At 40.3% G+C, this 20262-nt stretch overlaps 1 protein-coding gene across 2 annotated transcripts in view; it reads left to right on the top strand.

Annotated features, from left to right (window-relative positions):
• Window positions 1-616: 616 nt before the first annotated feature.
• Window positions 617-20262, top strand: part of CHCHD3 (coiled-coil-helix-coiled-coil-helix domain containing 3) — a 288144-nt gene continuing 268498 nt past the window's right edge. For both annotated transcript variants that reach the window (XM_067747054.1, XM_067747053.1), the window contains exons 1-2: window positions 617-863; window positions 10269-10356. In XM_067747054.1, coding sequence (XP_067603155.1) covers window positions 783-863; window positions 10269-10356 — 169 coding nt within the window. In that variant the 5' untranslated portion in view covers window positions 617-782. The remainder of the gene's footprint in view (window positions 864-10268; window positions 10357-20262) is intronic.

Below are 20262 nucleotides of genomic sequence, written 5' to 3'. Positions count from 1 at the left end.
CATGCAGATTTGAAAACCATATTTAAAATTTTACTTTACAAAAAAGAAAAAGTACATAGTTCATGAAATAAAGCCACAGGCCAAATGCAGTGGTGGTTTTTTTTTTTTTTTTTTTGTAATTTTTACTGGCTAAGACTAAAATAAAGGCTACGTTTTGCCTCGGGGATTTGTTTACAGGAATCTAGGAATGGCTCTATTGGGAGAGTGCATCTCCCTCATTAAACGGTGAGTTCCTTTAGGAAAGAGATTACATCTTTTAACTCGCTGGCCTAAACTTCTAGAATACTATCCTCACAGCGTGCTTTGTCAGATGAATGAACTTCCTTGAAAGTTGCCCAGTTAGATGCCGTTTCTGCAGTCAAAAGCACAACTCCCACAAGGCGATGCTCCTCTGGCGCTCACGGTATAAGGACGAGAAAGTACCAGCACCCATCGTACCAGATCAAGACTACAATTCCCAATACACCCAGTGGGCTCCGGGAACCTTGTCAGGAACCACTTGTTGCCATAGCATCCGGGTCCGCGCCAACCAATCTTAGCGCCCCTCCCGAAGAGAGGCGGGCCATTCGTATCCTCGACCAATCGGAGGCATATTTGTTGTGGCGCGTGACCGGAGGAGGCGGGAGCTCACGACCGGCGGCTTCTCCTTGCTTCTTGGGGTCGTGGCCTTGCTCCTCCTGTGGAAAGCTGGAGTCCGGGCCTGTCCACGCGCTTGTGTGCGCGCGGGGCCTGTGGTGCTTGTGGGTCCGCGCTAGGTGTCTGCGGGCGCAGAAACAGAAACCATGGGCGGGACGGCCAGCACCCGCCGGGTCACTTTCGAGGCGGACGAGAATGAGAACATTACCGTGGTGAAGGGCATCCGGGTGAGTGACAGTGGGCGGGCGGAGGGCCAGTATTCGGACTCGGACCTGGCCTTTCCGGGTTCCGCTCAGCCTGGTTTCCTCCGTCCGGCCCCCCAGTGTTGTCCGGCCTGAAGCTGAGTTCTTTGCAAAGAAGTTTGAAGTTTTTCAAGACGTGGGACATCCATTCAGAGATATTTGCTGGTCGTGGGCCAAGTGCTGAGCACTGTGCTGGGGCGGCTGGCGGATGCCAGGTTGCTTTAGATCCTCCAAGGGCTCACAGTCCAGTGTAGACTGTATTGCTCAGTAGTTGTGGGACTTTATTTGAAACCCCTTCCTCACTGTACCCATCTGTGAAATGGGGCTTGTCTGTCTTCTCCTGGGTTCAGGATCCAAAGCCTGCTTTTGCACTGCCCACAAGGCCTCTCTCAGGATGAACTGGCCTTTTAAGGAACCCTTTATCTACTCTGTTGTTTAGTACTCTCCCACTGACAGCACCCATTCCCCCGACACACACACACTTTTCGGCCCTGCCTCGGGTGACTTCTCGTTCTCCCTCCTTCACTTTTCTTTCACTTGACATCTTGTCTTTTCCAGGCCCCTTCTCTGTGGCCTGCTGTGCCTGAGTTTTGGACTAGGCCCAGTGGCTTCAAGACTAGGGTCTGCCAGCCTGATAGACCTTGAGATAGGATTGCAAGTTTTTGTACCACTAGGAGTAGTACACTTTGTTCTGTCCAAGACATTGGAGAGAATTTTTAAATGCTCCCTGAATATGCTTGATACATTAACTGAAAACTTGATTTTTCTCTAGGGTGTCAGCATACCAGCACTAGTTTCAATAACACACTCTCTGCTGAACCTGAATTTGGAGCCTCACATTTTTGGAAGTATGATGCCTGATCCTAGTAAATAAAGCAGTTTGACCTCAGGAAGTTTTTTTTTTTTTTTTTTTTTTTGCGGTACTCGGGCCTCTCACTGCTGTGGCCTCTCCCGTTGCGGAGCACAGGCTCCGGACGCGCAGGCCCAGCGGCCATGGCTCACGGGCCCAGCCGCTCCGCGGCATGTGGGATCTTCCTGGACCGGGGCACGAACCCGTGTCCCCTGCATCAGCAGGCAGACTCTCAACCACTGTGCCACCAGGGAAGCCCTAGATGTTTTTAAGCTGATCTTTATATTTTTCTCAGCTTGAAACAGTCCTTTTGTTTCTCCTGAGGGGAAGTCTCAGTGTCATGAGTGAGCCAGTGTCTTTAGCTCAGTTAATTGAAGCATAGTGCTGATGAAGCCCACACTTCAGGGTTGAATTGCAAATAGGTTAGTTCAGCTTGGCTGAGGAAGACATTCCAGATATGCCCAGTGTTCTAACATTTATGCCATCACTCGTAAGAATAAGAGTGTGCCACATATACACACTACTATATATAAAATAGATAACTAATAAGAACCTGCTTATAGCACAGGGAACTCTACTCATACTCTGTAATGGCCTATATGGGAAAAGAATCTAAAAAAAAAAGAGTGGATATATGTTTATGTGTAACTGATTCACTTTGCTGTACAGCAGAAATTAACACAATATTATAAATCAAGTACAATAAAAATTAAAAGAAAATGTGTTCACCTTAACAGTAACACCTAAACACACTACATGTGTTTCTCTCTGGTGGTTTTTGGCTTTACCAAATTTGCCCTCTTTGGACCCCTTTTGTTAGTTTCTCATGAAGAGAATAACTCCTGTTTCTTTTATACTTTTCCCTTACTTCTGTGTACACCACTTTTCCAGGCCTCCTGCTTCTATGTTTAGAGCATTTCCTTTTGGACCACTGTGACCATATCACCTGTGGTTACCTTTTTTCATAACAATAAAGCTTTAATTTAAAAAAAAAAGAGTGTGCCAACAATGCAGCAGACTCAGTCGCTGATGGAAAACCAATTTTGGGTTCCACTGATAAGGGTAGTAATTTCATCTTCATTTATCTTAATATACAAGGGGTAATATTGAGTAAACAACATAAGGTTTTCAGTAACTAGGCTGCATTTATTAATAGATCACATTTTTCCAGATTTTTCTTGCTGAGATCCTCAGCAGTTAGCAATTAAAGGACTTACAATGTTAAGTTTAAAGTTTCTTCTCACCAGGTGTTATTTTCATGTTGTTTATTGGGTCCTGGTTTTCTCTTTCCGCTTATCCTCAGCAGTCAACAGTTCCCCCTCCCCCCTTCCATAAAATAACCTGTATTCTTACACCTGATTCCAACTTTGAACTCATGGGTTGGATGAAAGGCCACCCTCTTGCCTTGCCCTCCTCTCCCAAGCCTAAAATAAATTTATTGTGATGGAAAGACCAAGCATTTTGATTACTCATATTACATGTGCTTAATAGGACGTTTCTGAGCACCTGCTGTGCCTGCTTAGGAAGTGTGCCTTCCAATCAGTCTTTCACAAGTTTATCTGAAACATCAAAGCTGTGAGTGAACTCTTCCAGAGCAAATGTCAACTTCGATGAATATCATTTTCAAAGTAATATTTATCATGCTTTCCAGGCATAAACTAATCTCTTCAACTGGCCATGAAGTTGCAAGCTGAAATTCACAGGAGCCAGTTATGGTAGCAAGGATACTGAGGTGGAACACAAGCTGTGCTTTGGGAAGTATTAGCAGTTGAGAGCCCCTAAGTTATTTCATGTGGGATTTGGTTGAGGATCCTGGAGAGGGTCCATTAACAGAGGCTACAAATCCAGTCAGTTGGGACTCCTGAGGAACGTTGTTGGAGTAGTTGACTGGTCCCTTTCCACTTTAGGTTCCATGAATCTCTTGCGTATATATTTACCATGATAAGCTTTCTAGGATTTTCATATAGACGGTAGAAGTTCATGTTTTCCACTAATAACAAATGCAAAGAACACAAGTGATAATCTACAGACATAAGCTAAAAATTATACATGTGTATATGATAGTATAGAATAGTCCCCCTTAAGTAAGTATTAGGGAGTAATGTCTTCCAAATAATAGTGGCAGTTTTTGAAGCCTTTGTGTTGAAATGGTAGTGAAAAGAAAATGACCTGTGTTACATGGAAAGAGGACCAAGTGAGAAAAGTGGGTCTGAGTCCTTCAATCAGTTTGATAAGAAACACCTGGAAGAAGTTGAAGGCACCCTATCATGGAGGTGAGGGTCTGATTTGTTTCTGTCTCATGCGGTTCCTATCTCAGCCTCTTGGAGAGGGGCAACTTAAAAAGGAGTTCTCTTCCTCCTTTTACTCTGTTCCTTGGAAGTAGAAATACTTTATCATTGTCCATCTCACGCAGTCTCTTGTTTCTGAGAAAATACTAGATTCTGGGTTGTTGAGTGGTGTACTTGTGCTGATTTTAGATAAGACCAACCAAGGTGGTTGGGAAGACTATAGAAGATGACACAACCTTTTCCTCTTCTCTGGGGCACGTGTTGGTATGGGGTGTAGTACAGACTGGAAATTGGCAAGTCCCATTTACTTAAATTTGTCTTCAGGAGCAGTAGAGAATAGGGTGGATAATCAAAGTCAGTGAACTGAATTCAGCTCTGCTGGCAGGCCCTCTTCTTTTCGTTCTCCCTTATATTAGAACAGTGGTTCTTAACTTTTAGTTCACAGACTATTGTAAATCTGTAGGCTATGGACTCTACCCAGAATAATGCAATAAGCAGAAAATTTTGCATACCATTGAGGAATTAATCCATAGACTCCAGAATCCATGGACCCCAGGGCATAATTCTAGCATTAATGTGTGTGTTTCTTTGCTACAAATAATTTCTGTAAATTGCACTTGGTATTTGCCTTGGTGGAGATTCCAGAGATGTCTGGAAACCAGGTATAGTAGGTATAGATCTTTAAATAGGAAAAAAGATTTTCTGAAAGACGTACCCTGTTTAAGGAAAGATGTTTCCTAAAGAAGTTGCTGCTGATACAGAGGCTGCTTGTCCAGCTCTTGCAGAAGCTTATGTTTTACCTTTGACCCCTTTTGGGGTCAGGTTGCATCACAAAGAAGAGTTGTTCTCCAGCTGCATATTGTGTGTATAACCCAGGCCAGCATCCCTAAATCTTGTCAGCTGCTTCACAAGCGAGTCCCCCAGTTCACAGAGGAGATCAGGTGAGAGTGCAGGCCTGAACTTATTACTGCAGCTGGGAGGTCAGTTCAGTGAGTATCAGCTTGAGATACAAAGTATAGCCCAGCTATTGCCTTCTGTCAGCATAGTTGTGACTGGACTGGGGAGAGGGTAGATTGCTTGAGTAGGCAGAGATGCAACTGCAGGCTTCCATGGGTGCTCCTTTGGGAGGGCCTGAGGATACATGTGTGAACGATTCTAAGGACAAAAAAGAGAGGTTGACTCTCAAGGCAACTCTGCAACGTGTTTATCAACTTAAAAAATGAGTTGTGTTCCTTGGATGACATGCTTATCAATTTACTGAGGTATAACTAAAGACCTTATTGGGAAATGTTTTGAATTGATTGACATTAAGTACAAGTTTTGAAGCATCAGATAAGCCAGACAAATAAAAAGTTAACAATGAAATAAGAAATAATTAATGTTTATATTGAAAGAGACTTGTACTTTTACTATGCAAAGAGCGTAGAGAGGGATAAACGGGCACCGTATATACTCGGACCAGGACTTAATGCAGCTGCTTCTGGCAATAGCTGTAGGCCTTGTCTTCATACACCACATAGAGAAGGAGCTCATTACAAACTTGGGCGGAGCTGACGAACGTGAACCGAGATGAATGACCTGTTGAAGTCCTAATGGCTGGAGTTGTGTTAGTAATAACTCTGCCAGGTATTTGTGTAGCATGTTGTAGTCTGCAGTGCATCTTGGAATCCTTCCGCTGTAACTGCAGTGGTAGGTGTTATTTTCACTGTTTTCAGATGAGGAAAGTGAGGCCCACTGAGGGTTATATAGCTAGTAGGTGACCAGTGCTTCTTCCTCTATTCTGGGCCAGCTTCTTGTAACATATGAAATTATATATGTCAAATTAGCTTTATATATATTAGCTTTAAACACGTAAATTATTATTACATTTATAACATATGTATTATATGATATAATACATAGTATATATCATATGTAATATAAAATATACATATTTACATTACAGCATACTATGTTAACATGGTACATTAAATGTATATTATGCAGTATATTACCTTATATATTGAGTAAACTTTATATAAATTATATATCAGTTAAAATAGATTTAAGATTCTAAAACTTAATAAGGCTCATTTTATTTCTTTAAGAGGAAGTGATACATTTTTACTTTATTGTGTGTGATTAAGGAGTGTATTATTTAATAGTGGAGAAGGCACTGGACTAGAGAATGGGGGTTACTGGTTGCTGTCCTGATGCTGCCAGTAGCTGGATGTTACTCAGGACCTCTTTTTTCTCACTTGTGAATTGAGAGGATTGGAGTCAGTCTCGAGGGGTTCTTCCTAAGATGTAGCTCAGCTTTGTAGATGAGTTGCAGCAACAGTCTCAGTGGCTGTCAGTTGTTAGAAAAGCAAAGTCCCTTGGCACTCTCCTTCCAAACTTCCACTTCTCTTCCAAGAAAGGAGTCATGGTTTTTCCTTAAAAGGTCACAACTTTTGAGCTGTGGACTTTCCCTTTACTGTCTCACCTCCATTCTGGTTTGGGTCATGAGATGTAAGTAACAGTTCAGGTACAAACTGTTTTGTTCACTGATGTCTCACAAGGGCCTCAATTAGTGCTTGGCCTAGTAAACCTTGTTGAATGACTAATACAGGAGCTCACAGTTTTGCAGAAAGGCAGTTGCTTGTTCTGTCACTGGAGCACTGCACTGGAAATTTGTGCAAGGTACCTGTGGGGCACAAGAAGGGTAGCGTTGGGTAAGCAGAATTGGAATGAAATGGCTTTAGGATGTTTGAACTGAATTTTGAAAGGCAGTTCTCTCCCAAGGGGCCCAGGGAGAAGGCAATGTAGCCATGTATAAAGGCAAAGAGATGGCAACAAGTAGCCAGTGTGGGTGGAGAACAGGGTATGAGGTCTTGGGGGAAAAGCTATGGAAGCTGAGGTTGGAGAGTTAGGCCATAACCAAATGAAGAGGAAGTCTTGAACGCCACACAGAAGAATCAGGACTTTCTTGTCAACAGAGGTAGCTATTGAAGGATTTGAAACGGGGATTACCATATTCAGATTTGCATTTTAGGAGGAATATTAATGGTGCCATGAATTAGGGCAGGGGAAATGGGATGCGAGAAGAGATGATGAATTCGTTAAACTTTCAGGAGTTGAGGAAGTCATGGCTAAGAGAATAAGAGAGAGAAGAGTCAAGAAGTCCTATGTTTTGATTTAGAAGCTGGATGGAGGTGGTGTCATTAATGAGATAAGGAAAGCAAGAGGAAGAAGGGATTTTTGGCAAACGTGAATCCAGCTTGCGACGTGTTGGGTTTGAGGCGCTTGTGGTCTGTCCCAGGGGAGGTGTCCATTAGGCAATTAAGTGTTTAGGTCTGGCTTTTGGGATACAGCTCTTGGGCTGGAGATAATGGTTTAGAATTCATTCATTAATCAACAGCAGTTAAAAAATCAAGGGAGTGAATGAGAGTACCAACAAGAGCATGTAGAGTGAGAAGAAAATCAAGGCAAGGAACAGAATGTGGGGACCTCTAGCATTCAAGGGGAGGGGAGGCCTGCAGAAGAGAGAACACTCAGCCAGAGTCCTAGGACAAGCAGGAAGGGATGTTGGAAAAGCAGGGGAGGGGTTTTCAGAAGAGGGGAGTGAGCAAAGGGAAGTCATATAAATTAGGTGCTTTATAAGTATAAATAAAAAAGATTTATTTATATAAACATAAATATAGAAGGTTATTTATTTGATCAGTGGTGACTTTTACTGGAACACTTTCTCTGCTGTATTGGGTTACAAGCCAGATAGTGGTGTGTTAAGGAAGTGGAAACTGGAAGAAGGTTCTTAAGGATGTGGGAGGTGGATCACCCCATTACTTGACCTGGAAACCTTCTTGATGATTTCTGCTTCGCCCTCATCTAGTCAGACAATGAATCTGGCAGTGAAGGAGACAGCTGACTGTGACCTTGACACTCAGACTTCCTGGGTTTGAATCCTGGCTGCATTGCTGACAACTTGTAAGGTCCAGTGCAAATTATTTAATCTGGCTTTGCTTCAGTTTCCTCACCTATACAATGGAGGTAATAAAAGTATCTCAGGGTTGTGAAGGATTAAGTGGGTCAAGTGCTTAGTTTAGTGTAGGTGCCTGGCACATAATAAGCACTCAGTGAAGGTTAGCCATTTTGAATCCTAAATATCTTTTTTTTTGTTGTTGTTGTGTTTTTTTTTTTGCGGTACGCGGGCCTCTCACTGCTGTGGCCTCTCCCGTTGCGGAGCACAGGTTCCGGACGCGCAGGCTCAGCAGCCATGGCTCACGGGCCCAGCCGCTCCGCGGCACGCGGGATCCTCCCAGACCGGGACACGAACCCACGTCCCCTGCATCGGCAGGCGGACTCCCAACCACTGCGCCACCAGGGAAGCCCTGAATCCTAAATATCTTTTGAATGTGTTCTCCCTGGAACGTGTTTTTTATTTTCTAAAAACAACTTTATTGTGGTGTAATTTACATATAAAATTCACCTGTTTTCTGTGTACAACGCTTTCTAATAAATTTGCAAAATTGTGCAACCATCACCACAGTCCAGTTCTAGAACATTTTCATCATCCCAATAAAATCTCCATGTCCATTTCTAGTTAATCTCCATTCTTATCCTAGCCTTAGGCAACCACTTATCTATTTTCTGTCTGTATAGAGTTACCTTTTCTGGGCATTTCATGTAAATAGGATTATACAATATGTGGCCTTCTGTGTCTGGCTTCCTTTACTTAGTTGTTTTTTGGGTCTATCCATATAGAAGCATCTATCAGAACTTCAGTTCTTTTTATTGATGAATTGTAGTCCATTGTATGGATATATGTTTTGTTTATCCATTCACTGGAATATGGGTATTTGTTTGCTATTATGAGTAATGCTGCTCTGCACATTCCCAGGCAAATCTTTGTGTGGACATATGCTTAATAGCTTCTTAATTGGTCCTTTAGCGTCCTTCAGGGGTCCTCTTCTTTTCTTGTCCCCCTCCAGTCTGTTCTCCACACTGTAGCTAGAGTGATCTTTCTAAAATGCAAGTCTGATTGTGTCATTACCCTGCTTAAAATCCTTCAGTAGTGCCCAGCCGTCCTCAGGATCTAGTTCAACTCCCTAACTTGAAGGATTTACTAGGAGTCTTCAAAATCTAGAATCTTATTTCCCTCTTCACCTTCCCTTTCACTAAGCCCCCTCCTCAGCTTTCTGCTTCAGCCATTCTTTTATTCATTCATATAGTTTCATTTATTTAACCATTCACTCATTTAACCAGGCTTATTGAGGCTCTGGGGATATAATACTAGACAGGACAGCCAAATCCATGCTTTCCTGGAGCTTTCTTTCTAGTGAGAAAGGCAGGCAATAAACAAGAAAGAATCAGATAGTGGTAAGTGCTGTGAAGAAAATAAAAAAGGATGATCTGATAAGTTGCGGGGTGGGGGGTGTTGTGGGCTGATGACTCTCAAATCTCCTAGCCTGAGTGTTCCTCAGAGCCCCTGCCCTGTTGCCAACTGCCTGCTTGATATTTCCCCTTGCTATGCTGATAAGCCCTGCTGCTTAACTATAGCTTCATGCAGTACTCTCTTCTTAGAGTACTCTTATCCTACTCCTCCTCTTTCTAAGTACTCTTCATCCTTCTCAGCCCCCGGCTCAACCCCACTCCCACAGCCTGTCTAGATGCCCTGCCCATCTGCCCATTGTGCTCTCAGCTCTTCCATTACAGGCCAACTGCATTAAGTAACATCCTTCACAGTATATTTAAATGCATGATGATTGTCTGTTTCTTCTTGACTTTAAGCACCTTGATGACTTCAGCCACCCATAGTTGGCTGGCACACAGTTGGTGCATAATGAAATCTGTTGAAAGAGGGATTGTTTGTGGTTAGCCTTGAACGGGAGGGAGGGAGGGACACCATTTCATTTGGGGCTGGAGGGAAAGAAGGAGCTAAGGCCTGCTGCAAGCTTAATTTGTAGGACAGGGGAGGAAAGTCGAAGGAGTTCTGATGGCTTACATTTTCTCAGAGATTACAATTTAGTGCACAGTATAAAATGAGGAAAAGAGTTATTTATAATGAGCAATTAGCAGTGCATTAGAAGAAATGAAATAGTGCTGTGGGGTGCATCTTGAAATCTTAAAATTGTTCTTACTTGCTTTTAGTGTTATAGCTATTAGATTTAGTCTAATTTCTTCAGGGCATTTGTTATACATACTGATATGGATGGCTGAATTACTTGGATGCTACTGTACTGTTTTCTTTCTTGTTCTTTTATAATTGATTTTATTTTGACGTTGCTTTTTCAGCTTTCGGAAAATGTGATTGATCGTATGAAGGAAACCTCTCCATCTGGTCCGAAGTCTCAGTGGTATTCTGATGCTTACGGTGCCTCAGGTATTTCAGAATTTTAATTTCTGAGTTCTTAGCAGAAAAATTATAAGTGGTAAAGTTCACTCAATAGTCAAGTTCTTCTGCACTTCTGTCTTTTGTTTTTTGGATGTTCGACTTTTTTTCGGGGAATAGTCTTCCTTTGGTATCCATGGGTATTGGTTCCAGGACCCTCTTGGATACCAAAATCCATGGATGTGCAAGTCCTTTATGTAAAATGGGTAGTACTTGCTTATAACCTATGCACATCCTCCCATATACTTTAAATCATCTCTCGATTATTTATGATACCTAATAACACTGTAAATGCCAAGTAAATAATTGCCTGCATGGCAAATTCAAGTTTTGCTTTTTGGGATTTTCTGGAATTTTTTTTTTTCCTGAATATTTTCAACCTGTGGTTGGTGGAATCTGTGGATGCGGAACCTGCAGATATGGAAGGCCGACTGTATTGGTTAGTACCAGGGTTTCTTTTAAAATTCTTTGAACTAAAAGTGGAATGAATCTACTTTCAAACAGTCTTTGGGAATGTTTTTTCTCTTCCAGCTCCTGAATCCTCTGTTAGGCTTTGGAAGGTTATTTCATATCTTTTTGTGTAAAATGAATTACTTATAGGGATATGAGAGGTTTGGGAGTAAATATTTACTTAAAAAAAAATTGAACTTAGAAAATACTGATTTATTGTTTCCAGATGGAAATCTCTGATGATTTTACTATCTTAATAGATTTCTTTAAGTTTATTAAGTTTATTCCTTCATAGTCTTAATTATTGAGGAAAATATGATGTTAAATGAAATCCATAGAGAATTATTGTATCATTTTATCTCTCTTATCCTGTAGGATAAGAGACTGTTTCTCTTTCCTTTTCTCTCTCTTACCCTGTCCGTTTATTCATCCAACTAATATTTATTGAGCACCTGCTATGTGTCTGGCACTGTTCTTATTGCTGCTAAATTTGATGGATGGACATGCTGTTTTTTGGTGAAATGGCAATGAGAAAATAGTTGAGATGATTAAACTTGGACTAAACGAGAATTTTCATTATTTATTAGAAAGGGGTATTGTGTGGTAAATCTGGCTACAGACTGAAATACCTTGAGAAAGATGAGATGTTGCCCAAATGCCATTCACTTGGGGGCATTTGTGACCCTCTTACTAATCATTAAGTCAGTAACCATGAGTTGAACTTCTGATGTGTGTAGAGCAGAAGGTGCCAAGATGAATAAGAAATAGTTCTTGTCCTTTGCAAACTTTTTGTTTAGCATTAAGAAGTGTTCATCGTTCATTAAGGTTAGATAGAAAGTGACCACCCCCTCTGCTGGAAACCCTTTTTTTGGCTTCTGGGCCACACTCCTGGTTTTCCTTCTACCTTACTTGCATCCTCAGTCTAGTCTTCTTTGCTGATTTCCACTAATGTCATCAAATTGTATGCCTTTTGAATCATTGTGTAGATGCCTGTGACTCCCAAAATTGTATCTCTAGCCCTGACCTCTCCTTGAAACTTGACTCCGACAATTGTCTACTTCACATCTCTAATTAAAATTCTTCAGCTTAGCAGATCCAAGACAAAGCTTTTCATTCTTCTTCAGAGTTGCTTCTCCTCTTTATCTTTCCCGGTAAATGGCACTGGGATTCATCCTTGTTTCCTCTTTTTTTCTTAATTTTTTAAAAAAATTATTTTATTTTATTTTTTTATAATCGGGATTACAGATCTTTTAAAAATTTTATTTATTTTTTGTTTTTGGCTGCGTTGGGTCTTCGTTGCTGCGTGTGGGCTTTCTCTAGTTGCGGCGAGAGGGGACTACTCTTCATTGTGGTGCATGGGCTTCTCATTGTGGTGGCTTCTCTTGTCACGGAGCAGGGGCTCTAGGCATGCGCTTCAGTAGTAGTGGCATGTCGGCTCAGTAGTTGTGGCTTACAGGCTCTAGAGCACAGGCTCAGTAGTTGTGGCATGTGGGCTTAGTTGCTCGCGGCACGTGGGATCTTCCCAGGCCAGGGCTCGAACCCGTGTCCCCTGCATTGGCAGGTGGATTCTTAACCACTGCACCACCAGGAAAGTCCCTTTCTTAATTCTCATATTAGACCATTAGCTAGTCTTGTCAGCTCCATCTCCAAAATATGTTTGGATATATTCCTTGCTTGTCTATCTTTTCTGCTGCAGCTCCAGTCGAGGTAACCACCATCTCTTACCTTGTCTTTTGCTGAAGCCTCTTAACTGGCTCCCTACTTCCATTCTTGTCCTCCCTCTATGCTCTGCCAAGCACAGAGAGGCCTCAGCAATCTTTAAAAAAATACATCAGCTCATATCATATCCTAGTGGTAGATCTCCATGGTACTTAGAATATAATTTGAATTGCTTTTCTTGGCTTCTGAGGTACACCATGACTTGTCCCTTTTTGCTTTTCCAACATTATCTTTTGATATATGGATATTTTAAAAATTGGAATTTGATCTAAAATATGCTTTGTTCTAGGTAGATTTCTTCTTTTCCTTTTTTTTAAAAAAAATATTTATTGTATTCTTGCTGCGTCGGGTCTTAGTTGCAGCATGTGGGCTCTTCATTGAGGCATGCGGGATCTTTCGTTGTGGTGCACGGGCTTCTCTCTAGTTGTGGCACGCTGGCTTCAGAGTGTGTGGGCTCTGTAGTTTGTGGCATGCAGCCTCTCTAGTTGAGGCATGCAGGCTCAGTAGTTGTGGCTTGTGGGCTTAGTTCTCCCACGACATGTGGGATCTCAATGGGTTCGACCAGGGATTGAACCTGCATCCCCTGCGTTGGAAGGTGGATTCCTTACCACTGGACCACCAGGGAAGTCCCTAGGTAGATTTCTTTTCTACCTACTATGTTAAGGAGATAGGATGGTGATGGTGAACTAATGATGGAATAGTAATAAATAACATTTAAGTAATGTTTATTATGTGCCAGGTACTCTGTTAAATCCTTTATGTCTAGTTTGTGTAATCTGTATAATCTTGTGAAGAAGATACTGTATTAAGCCATTTTACATGGAAGAAAATTGAGACTTGAAGTGATTAATTATCTTGCCCAAAGTCACACAGCTGGTGAGCAGTGGATGTGATACTTGAATTCAAGTCTGTTTGACTCCAGAGCAAATGCAGTAAACCACTCTGTTTTATTATCATTTGAATGACATCTTGCTTCATTTGTAGAAAGGATGTGACAGAAACTAGTTGTAGGGAAAGAGCTGCTTTTTAGTGATGTTCTGCTAGAATTTAGGAAAGCACCTTTCTGTAAGTGATTGTTGGTTCTTCTAGCTTTCTCCCATATTTGCTCTTATACAACAGTGAGTTGAAGGAGAGGAAGTGTTTTTCTTCTTGGGTTGGTTTCTTAAAAGGGTACTTTGAAAGAGTGGGTGTGGGTGGGGAGGCTTTCTATAAATGCTCATGGTGTGGCCTGCAGACTGTGACACTGACGTTGAGATAAGTTCTGCCTATGCTGAGGGATCCATCCCTTCCCATTTCTCGATTTGACATGACTGATGAACTCTTTGGTCCATGACTAGCCTGGGCACTGAAAACTCTTTGAATGCCACCTTGTGTTTTCTTGGTCAGGCTAGAAGTACACTCTCTAAATGGTAGCCATTAGTCACATGTGGCTATTAATATTTAAATTAAAATTAATTAAAATGAAATAAAATAAAAAATTTGTCTCTTGTGTCACACTAGTCACCCTTCAGTGCTCAGTAACCACCTGTGGCTAGTGGCTGCCATATTGGACAGTGCAGTATAGGACATTTTCATCATTGCAGAAAGTTCTCTTGCACAGCTTTAGTCTAGATTTTATCAATGCTTGGCCTTGTGAGCTTCATCAGGTGATTTTAATGATGTGACTGAGGTTGTGGAGCTAGACGGCTCTGTGTGTTTGTGAATCTAGCTTCCTGCCTTTTCCACATCCCAGCTCCCCCAGGATTGTGGGTAAATGGATGCCAGGAAATATTTCCCTGAGGACTACTGTCTTCACCTCAGTCTTCAGCACAGCTTCCTAACCTGTGTGTTATGAGTGTATTGGAGGAATTGATTTCTTAGATTCAGGGTAGCTGGTGAACACATGTGTACCCTCATATGGCATACAAATACTTGCTTTTTCTGTCTGCACTTTGATGTGAAAAAAGCTCAACAAGGCTAATAGCTCAGGCTCTTTGAGAATATTTCCATTACCCATTCCAGCCCAACCTAAGAAAAGAATTAATATCTGACATACTATTTTGAAGTGATCTTGCCTTTAGGTTCAGAATGCAGTTAGGCAATGATTGTGCAAATTAACAGATTTATTCTTCTTAAAATTTAAAGAATATGTTTCTAAAAGTACACAGCCTCAAAGTTAATGTTCCCTTCTGCGTTTGGGGTTTTAGTAGTATCCAATAATAGATTTCTTTTTTTTTTTCGGTACGCGGGCCTCTCACTGTTGTGGCCTCTCTCGTTGTGGAGCACCGGCTCCGGACGCGCAGGCTCAGCGGCCATGGCTCACGGGCCCAGCCGCTCTGCAGCACCGGGACACGAACCCGTGTCCCCTGCATCGGCAGGCGGACTCTCAACCACTGCGCCACCAGGGAAGCCCCAATAATAGATTTCTTAAGATTTATAATTTAGATGTGTTATGAAATAATTTTTCAAGTCTACAAAACTAATATGGATAAAAATGTCACCAGCCTTTTCTACATTTTTCAGTGTCAGGTAAATGATATATTAAATGTGAGTTGAATTTTTAATATTTGTTAAAATGCTCTCTTTCTTGCAGGACTCTAATTCATACCAGCCCACTAGGCTATTCATATGTGTGAATACAGGGCAGAGTTGATGGACTGAGAGCACTAGGATTTCTGTGTATAAGAACTAAGTTTTGTCATATATATAGTTTCGAGACCATAATTTATGCTGTAAGAAAGTGATTTCCTTTAAAGACTTTACTGAAACTATTTTTTGCCCAACCTTGAACCAGATCAGTGACTCACTGCAGTAAGTATTTGCATGTAAAGCTGTTTAGGCAAAATAATATACTGTGTGACACACAGCATATTGTAATGCCACTTTAATAAATGAATGCGCTCTAAAGAACTTAATTGTATCCTTGCTGCCTCAAATTCTTTGATGTGTTATGTGCTATCTCAACTACATTGGTTTGCTTTTTTTAAAAAATATATTTTTATTTTTACAAGAGATAAATAAACTGACACCAAGCATTGTAAATGGATGACCACACAAAAACAACAATGATTGCAATTACCAAACATGAAACACACTCATACTGTGTCATAATATTGACATTCAGTCCAGTAATCCTCCACTGTAACAGCTCCTTTACTTTGCAGTGAAAATTGATTTGTATATTTTTTGCCTCTGAGTCCTTGTGGGATTTTTTTTTTTATTCAAACAGAAAGTCACAAAAATTATAATCATCCTCATCAGTTCACTCAGTCCCATGTAATTAATTTTTTTTATCTTGATCTTTTGTTAGCACTTTAATGAATTCATCAGTTTTCCATTAGAGTTCTGAAAATGCTTATTTATTCAGTTCAGCAGTATAGTCAGTTACCAGAAACCTGTACTTGTCAGAGTCTTTTCCATGAATTCCTTGAAGATGAAAGCCTTTTATAGGAACATTTTTGCGAAAGCATCAGAGTGCACCCAGAACTGTCTGTAAATGACGAAAGACTTAAAAATGACGACAGTTAAAGATTTGATGAAAGTTCATAATAATGCAATTGACAAGGAAATTTAGTTATTTCTGAGATATACATTTTAAAGAAATAACTAGAATTATGACTTATAATATTATACCAGAACTTATAAGATTTTTAGAAATTTCATGTAATGTCTGAAACATTTATATTAACATACTTCCATATAAATAACCCAAAGAAAGTTTAGTATTAGTTGTTTTTCTTATTTATTTGTTTGTTTTTTTTATACTGCAGGTTCTTATTAGTTATCAGTTTTATACACATCAGTGTATACATGTCCATCCCAATCGCCCAATTCATCACACCACCACCCCCATCTCCCCACGGCTTTCCCCCCTTGGTGTCCATACGTTTGTTCTCTACACCTGTGTTTCAATTTCTGCCCTGCAAACTGGTTCATCTGTACCATTTTTCTAGATTCCACATATATGCGCTAATATACGATACTTGATTTTCTCTTTCTGACTTACTTCACTCTGTATGACAGTCTCTAGATCCATACACGTCTCAACAAATGACCCAACTTTGTTCCTTTTTATGGCTGAGTAATATTCCATTGTATATATGTACCACATCTTCTTTATCCATTCGTCTGTCGATGGGCATTTAGGTTGCTTCCATGCCCTGGCTATTGTAAATAGTGCTGCAATGAACATTGGGGTGCATGTGTCTTTTTGAATTGTGGTTTTCTCTGGGTATATGCCCAGTAGTGGGATTGCTGGATCATGTGGTAGTTCTATTTTTAGTTTTTTAAGGAACCTCCGTCCTGTTCTCCATAGTGGCTGTAACAATTTACATTCCCACCAACAGTGCAGGAGGGTTGCCTTTTCTCCACACCCTCTCCAGCATTTGTTGTTTGTAGATTTTCTGATGATGCCCATTCTGACTGGTGTGAGGTGATACCTCATTGTAGTTTTGATTTGCATTTCTCTAAAAATTAGTGATGTTGAGCAGCTTTTCATATGCTTCTTGGCCATCTGTATGTCTTCTTTGGAGAAATGTCTATTTAGGTCTTCTGCCCATTTTTGGATTAGGGTGTTTGTTTTTTTAATATTGAGCTGCATGAGCTGTTTATATATTTTGGAGATTAATCCTTTTTCCGTTGATTCATTTGCAAATATTTTCTCCCATTCTGAGGGTTGTCTTTTCGTAGTATTTATGGTTTCCTTTGCTGTGCAAAAGCTTCGAAGTTGCATTAGGTCCCATTTGTTTATTTTTGTTTTTATTTCCATTACTCTAGGAGTTGAATCAAAAAAGATCTTGCTGTGGTTTATGTCAAAGAGTGTTCTTCCTATGTTTTCCTCTAACAGTTTTATAGTGTGTGATCTTACATTTAGGTCTCTAATCCATTTTGAGTTTATTTTTGTGTATGGTGTTAAGGAGTGTTCTAATTTCATTCTTTTACATGTAGCTGTCCAGTTTTCCCAGCACCACTTATTGAAGAGACTGTCTTTTCTCCATTGTATACCCTTGCCTCCTTTGTCATAGATTAGTTGACCATAGGTGTGTGGGTTAATCTCTGAGCTTTCTGTCTTGTTCCATTGATCTATGATTCTGTTTTTGTGTCAGTACCATGTTGTCTTGATTACTGTAGCTTTGTAGTATAGTCTGAAGTCAGGGAGTCTCATTCCTGCAGCTCTGTCTTTTTCCCTCAAGATTGCTTTGGCTATTCGGGGTCTTTTGTGTCTCCATACAAATTTTAAGATTTTTTGTTCTAGTTCCATAAAAAATGCCATTGGTAATTTGATAGGGATTGCATTGAATCTGTAGATTGCTTTGGGTAGTATAGCCATTTTCGCAGTATTGATTCTGCCAATCCAAGAACATGGTATATCTCTCCATCTGTTGGTATCATTAATTTCTTTCATCAGTGTCTTATAGTTTTCTGCATACAGGTCTTTTGTCTCCCTAGGTAGGTTTATTCCTAGGTATTTTATTCTCTTTGTTACAATGGTAAATGGGGGTGTTTCCTTAATTTCTCTTTCAGATTTTTCATCATTAGTGTGTAGGAATGCAAGAGATTTCTGTGCATTAATTTTGTATCCTACAGATTTACGAAATTCATTGATTAGCTCTAGTGGTTTTCTGGTAGCATCTTTAGGATTCTCTATGTATAGTATTATGTCATCTGTATGCAGTGACAGTTTTACCTTTCTGATTTTGATTCCTTTTCTTTTTCTTCTCTGATTGCTGTGGCTAAAAGTTCCAAAACTATGTTGAATAACAGTGTTGAGAGTGGGCAACCTTGTCTTGTTCCTGATCTTAGTGGAAACGATTTCAGTTTTTCACCATTGAAAACGATGTGGGCTGTGGGTTTGTCATATATGGCCTTTATTATGTTGAGGTAAGTTCTCTTCATGCTTACTACTGGAGGGTTTTTACCATAAATTGGTGTTGAATTTTGTCAAAAGCTTTTTCTGCATCTATTGAGATTATCATATGGTTTTTATCCTTCAGTTTGTTAATATTTTGTGTCACATTAATTGATTTGCATATATTGAAGAATCCTTGCATTCCTGGAATAAACCCCACTTTATTATGGTGTGTGATCCTTTTAATGTGCTGTTGGATTCTGTTTGCTAGTGTTTTGTGGAGGATTTTTGCATCTATGTTCATTGGTGATATTGGTCTGTAATTTTCCTCTTTTGTAGTATCTTTGTCTGGTTTTGGTACCAGGGTAATGGTGGCCTCGTAGAATGAGTTTGGGAGTGTTCCTCCCTCTGCAGTTTTTTGGAAGAGTTTGAGAGGGATAGGTGTTAGCTCTTTTCTAAATGTTTGATAGAATTCGCCTGTGAATCCATCTGGTCCTGGGCTTCTGTTTGTTGGAAGATTTTTAATCACAGTTTCAATTTCATTACTTGTGATTGGTCTGTTCATATTTTCTATTTCTTCATGGTTCAGTCTTGGAAGGTTATAGCTTTATAAGAATTTGTCCATTTCTTCTAGGTTGTCCATTTTATTGGCACAGAGTTGCTTGTAGTAGTCTCTTAGGATGCTTTGTATTTTTTCGGAGTCTGCTGTAACTTTTCCTTTTTCATTTCTAATTTTATTGATTTGAGTCCTCTCCCTGTTTTTCTTGATGAGTCTGGCTAATGGTTTATCAATTTTGTTTATCTTCTCAAAGAAGCAGCTTTTAGTTTTATTGATCTTTGCTGTTGCTTTCTTTGTTTCTATTTCATTTATTTCTGCTCTGATCTTTATGATTTCTTTCCTGCTGCTAACTTTGGATTTTTTTTGTTCTTTCTGTAGTTCCTTTAGATGTAAGGTTAGATTGTTTATTTGAGATTTTTTCTTGTTTCTTGAGGTAGGCTGGTATAGCTATAAACTTCCCTCTTAGAACTGCTTTTGCTGCATCCCATAGGTTTTGGATCATCGTGTTTTCATTGTCATTTGTCTCTAAGTATTTTATTATTATTTTTTTTTGCGGTACGCGGGCCTTTCACTGTTGTGGCCTCTCCCGTTGTGGAGCACTGGCTCTGGATGCGCAGGCTCGGCAGCCATGGCTCACGGGCCCAGCTGCTCTGCAGCATGTGGGATCCTCCCGGACCGGGGCACGAACCCGCATCCCCTGCATCGGCAGGCGGACCCTCAACCACTGAGCCACCAGGGAAGCCCTCTAAGTATTTTTTGATTTCCTCTTTGATTTCTTCAGTGATCTCTTGGGTATTTAGTAACGTATCGTTTAGCCTCCGTGTGTTTGTGTTTTTTACGTATTTTTCCCTGTAATTCATTTGTAGTCTCATAGCGTTGTGGTCAGAAAAGATGCTTGATATGATTTCAGTTCTCTTAAATTTACTGAGGCTTGATTTGTGACCCAAGATGTGATCTATCCTGGAGAATGTTCCATGCGCACTTGAGAAGAAAGTGTAATCTGCTGTTTTTGGATGGAATGTCCTATAAATATCAATTAAATCTATGTGATCTATTGTGTCATTTAAAACTTCTGTTTCCTTATTTATTTTCATTTTGGATGATCTGTCCATTGGTGTAAGTGAGGTGTTAAAGTCCCCCACTACTATTGTGTTACTGTCGACTTCCTCTTTTTTAGCTGTTAGCAGTTGCCTTATGTATTGAGGTGCTCCTATGTTGGGTGTATATATATTTAGAATTGTTATATCTTCTTCTTGGATTGATCCCTTGATCATTATGTAGTGTCCTTCCTTGTCTCTTGTAACATTCTTTATTTTAAAGTCTATTTTATGTGATATGAGTA

This window comes from Pseudorca crassidens, chromosome 8, assembly GCF_039906515.1.
Source record: "Pseudorca crassidens isolate mPseCra1 chromosome 8, mPseCra1.hap1, whole genome shotgun sequence".
NCBI classification, from domain to species: domain Eukaryota; kingdom Metazoa; phylum Chordata; class Mammalia; order Artiodactyla; family Delphinidae; genus Pseudorca; species Pseudorca crassidens.
The sequence above is the reverse complement of the archived record's forward strand: the minus strand, read 5'-3'. Positions and strand labels throughout refer to the sequence as shown.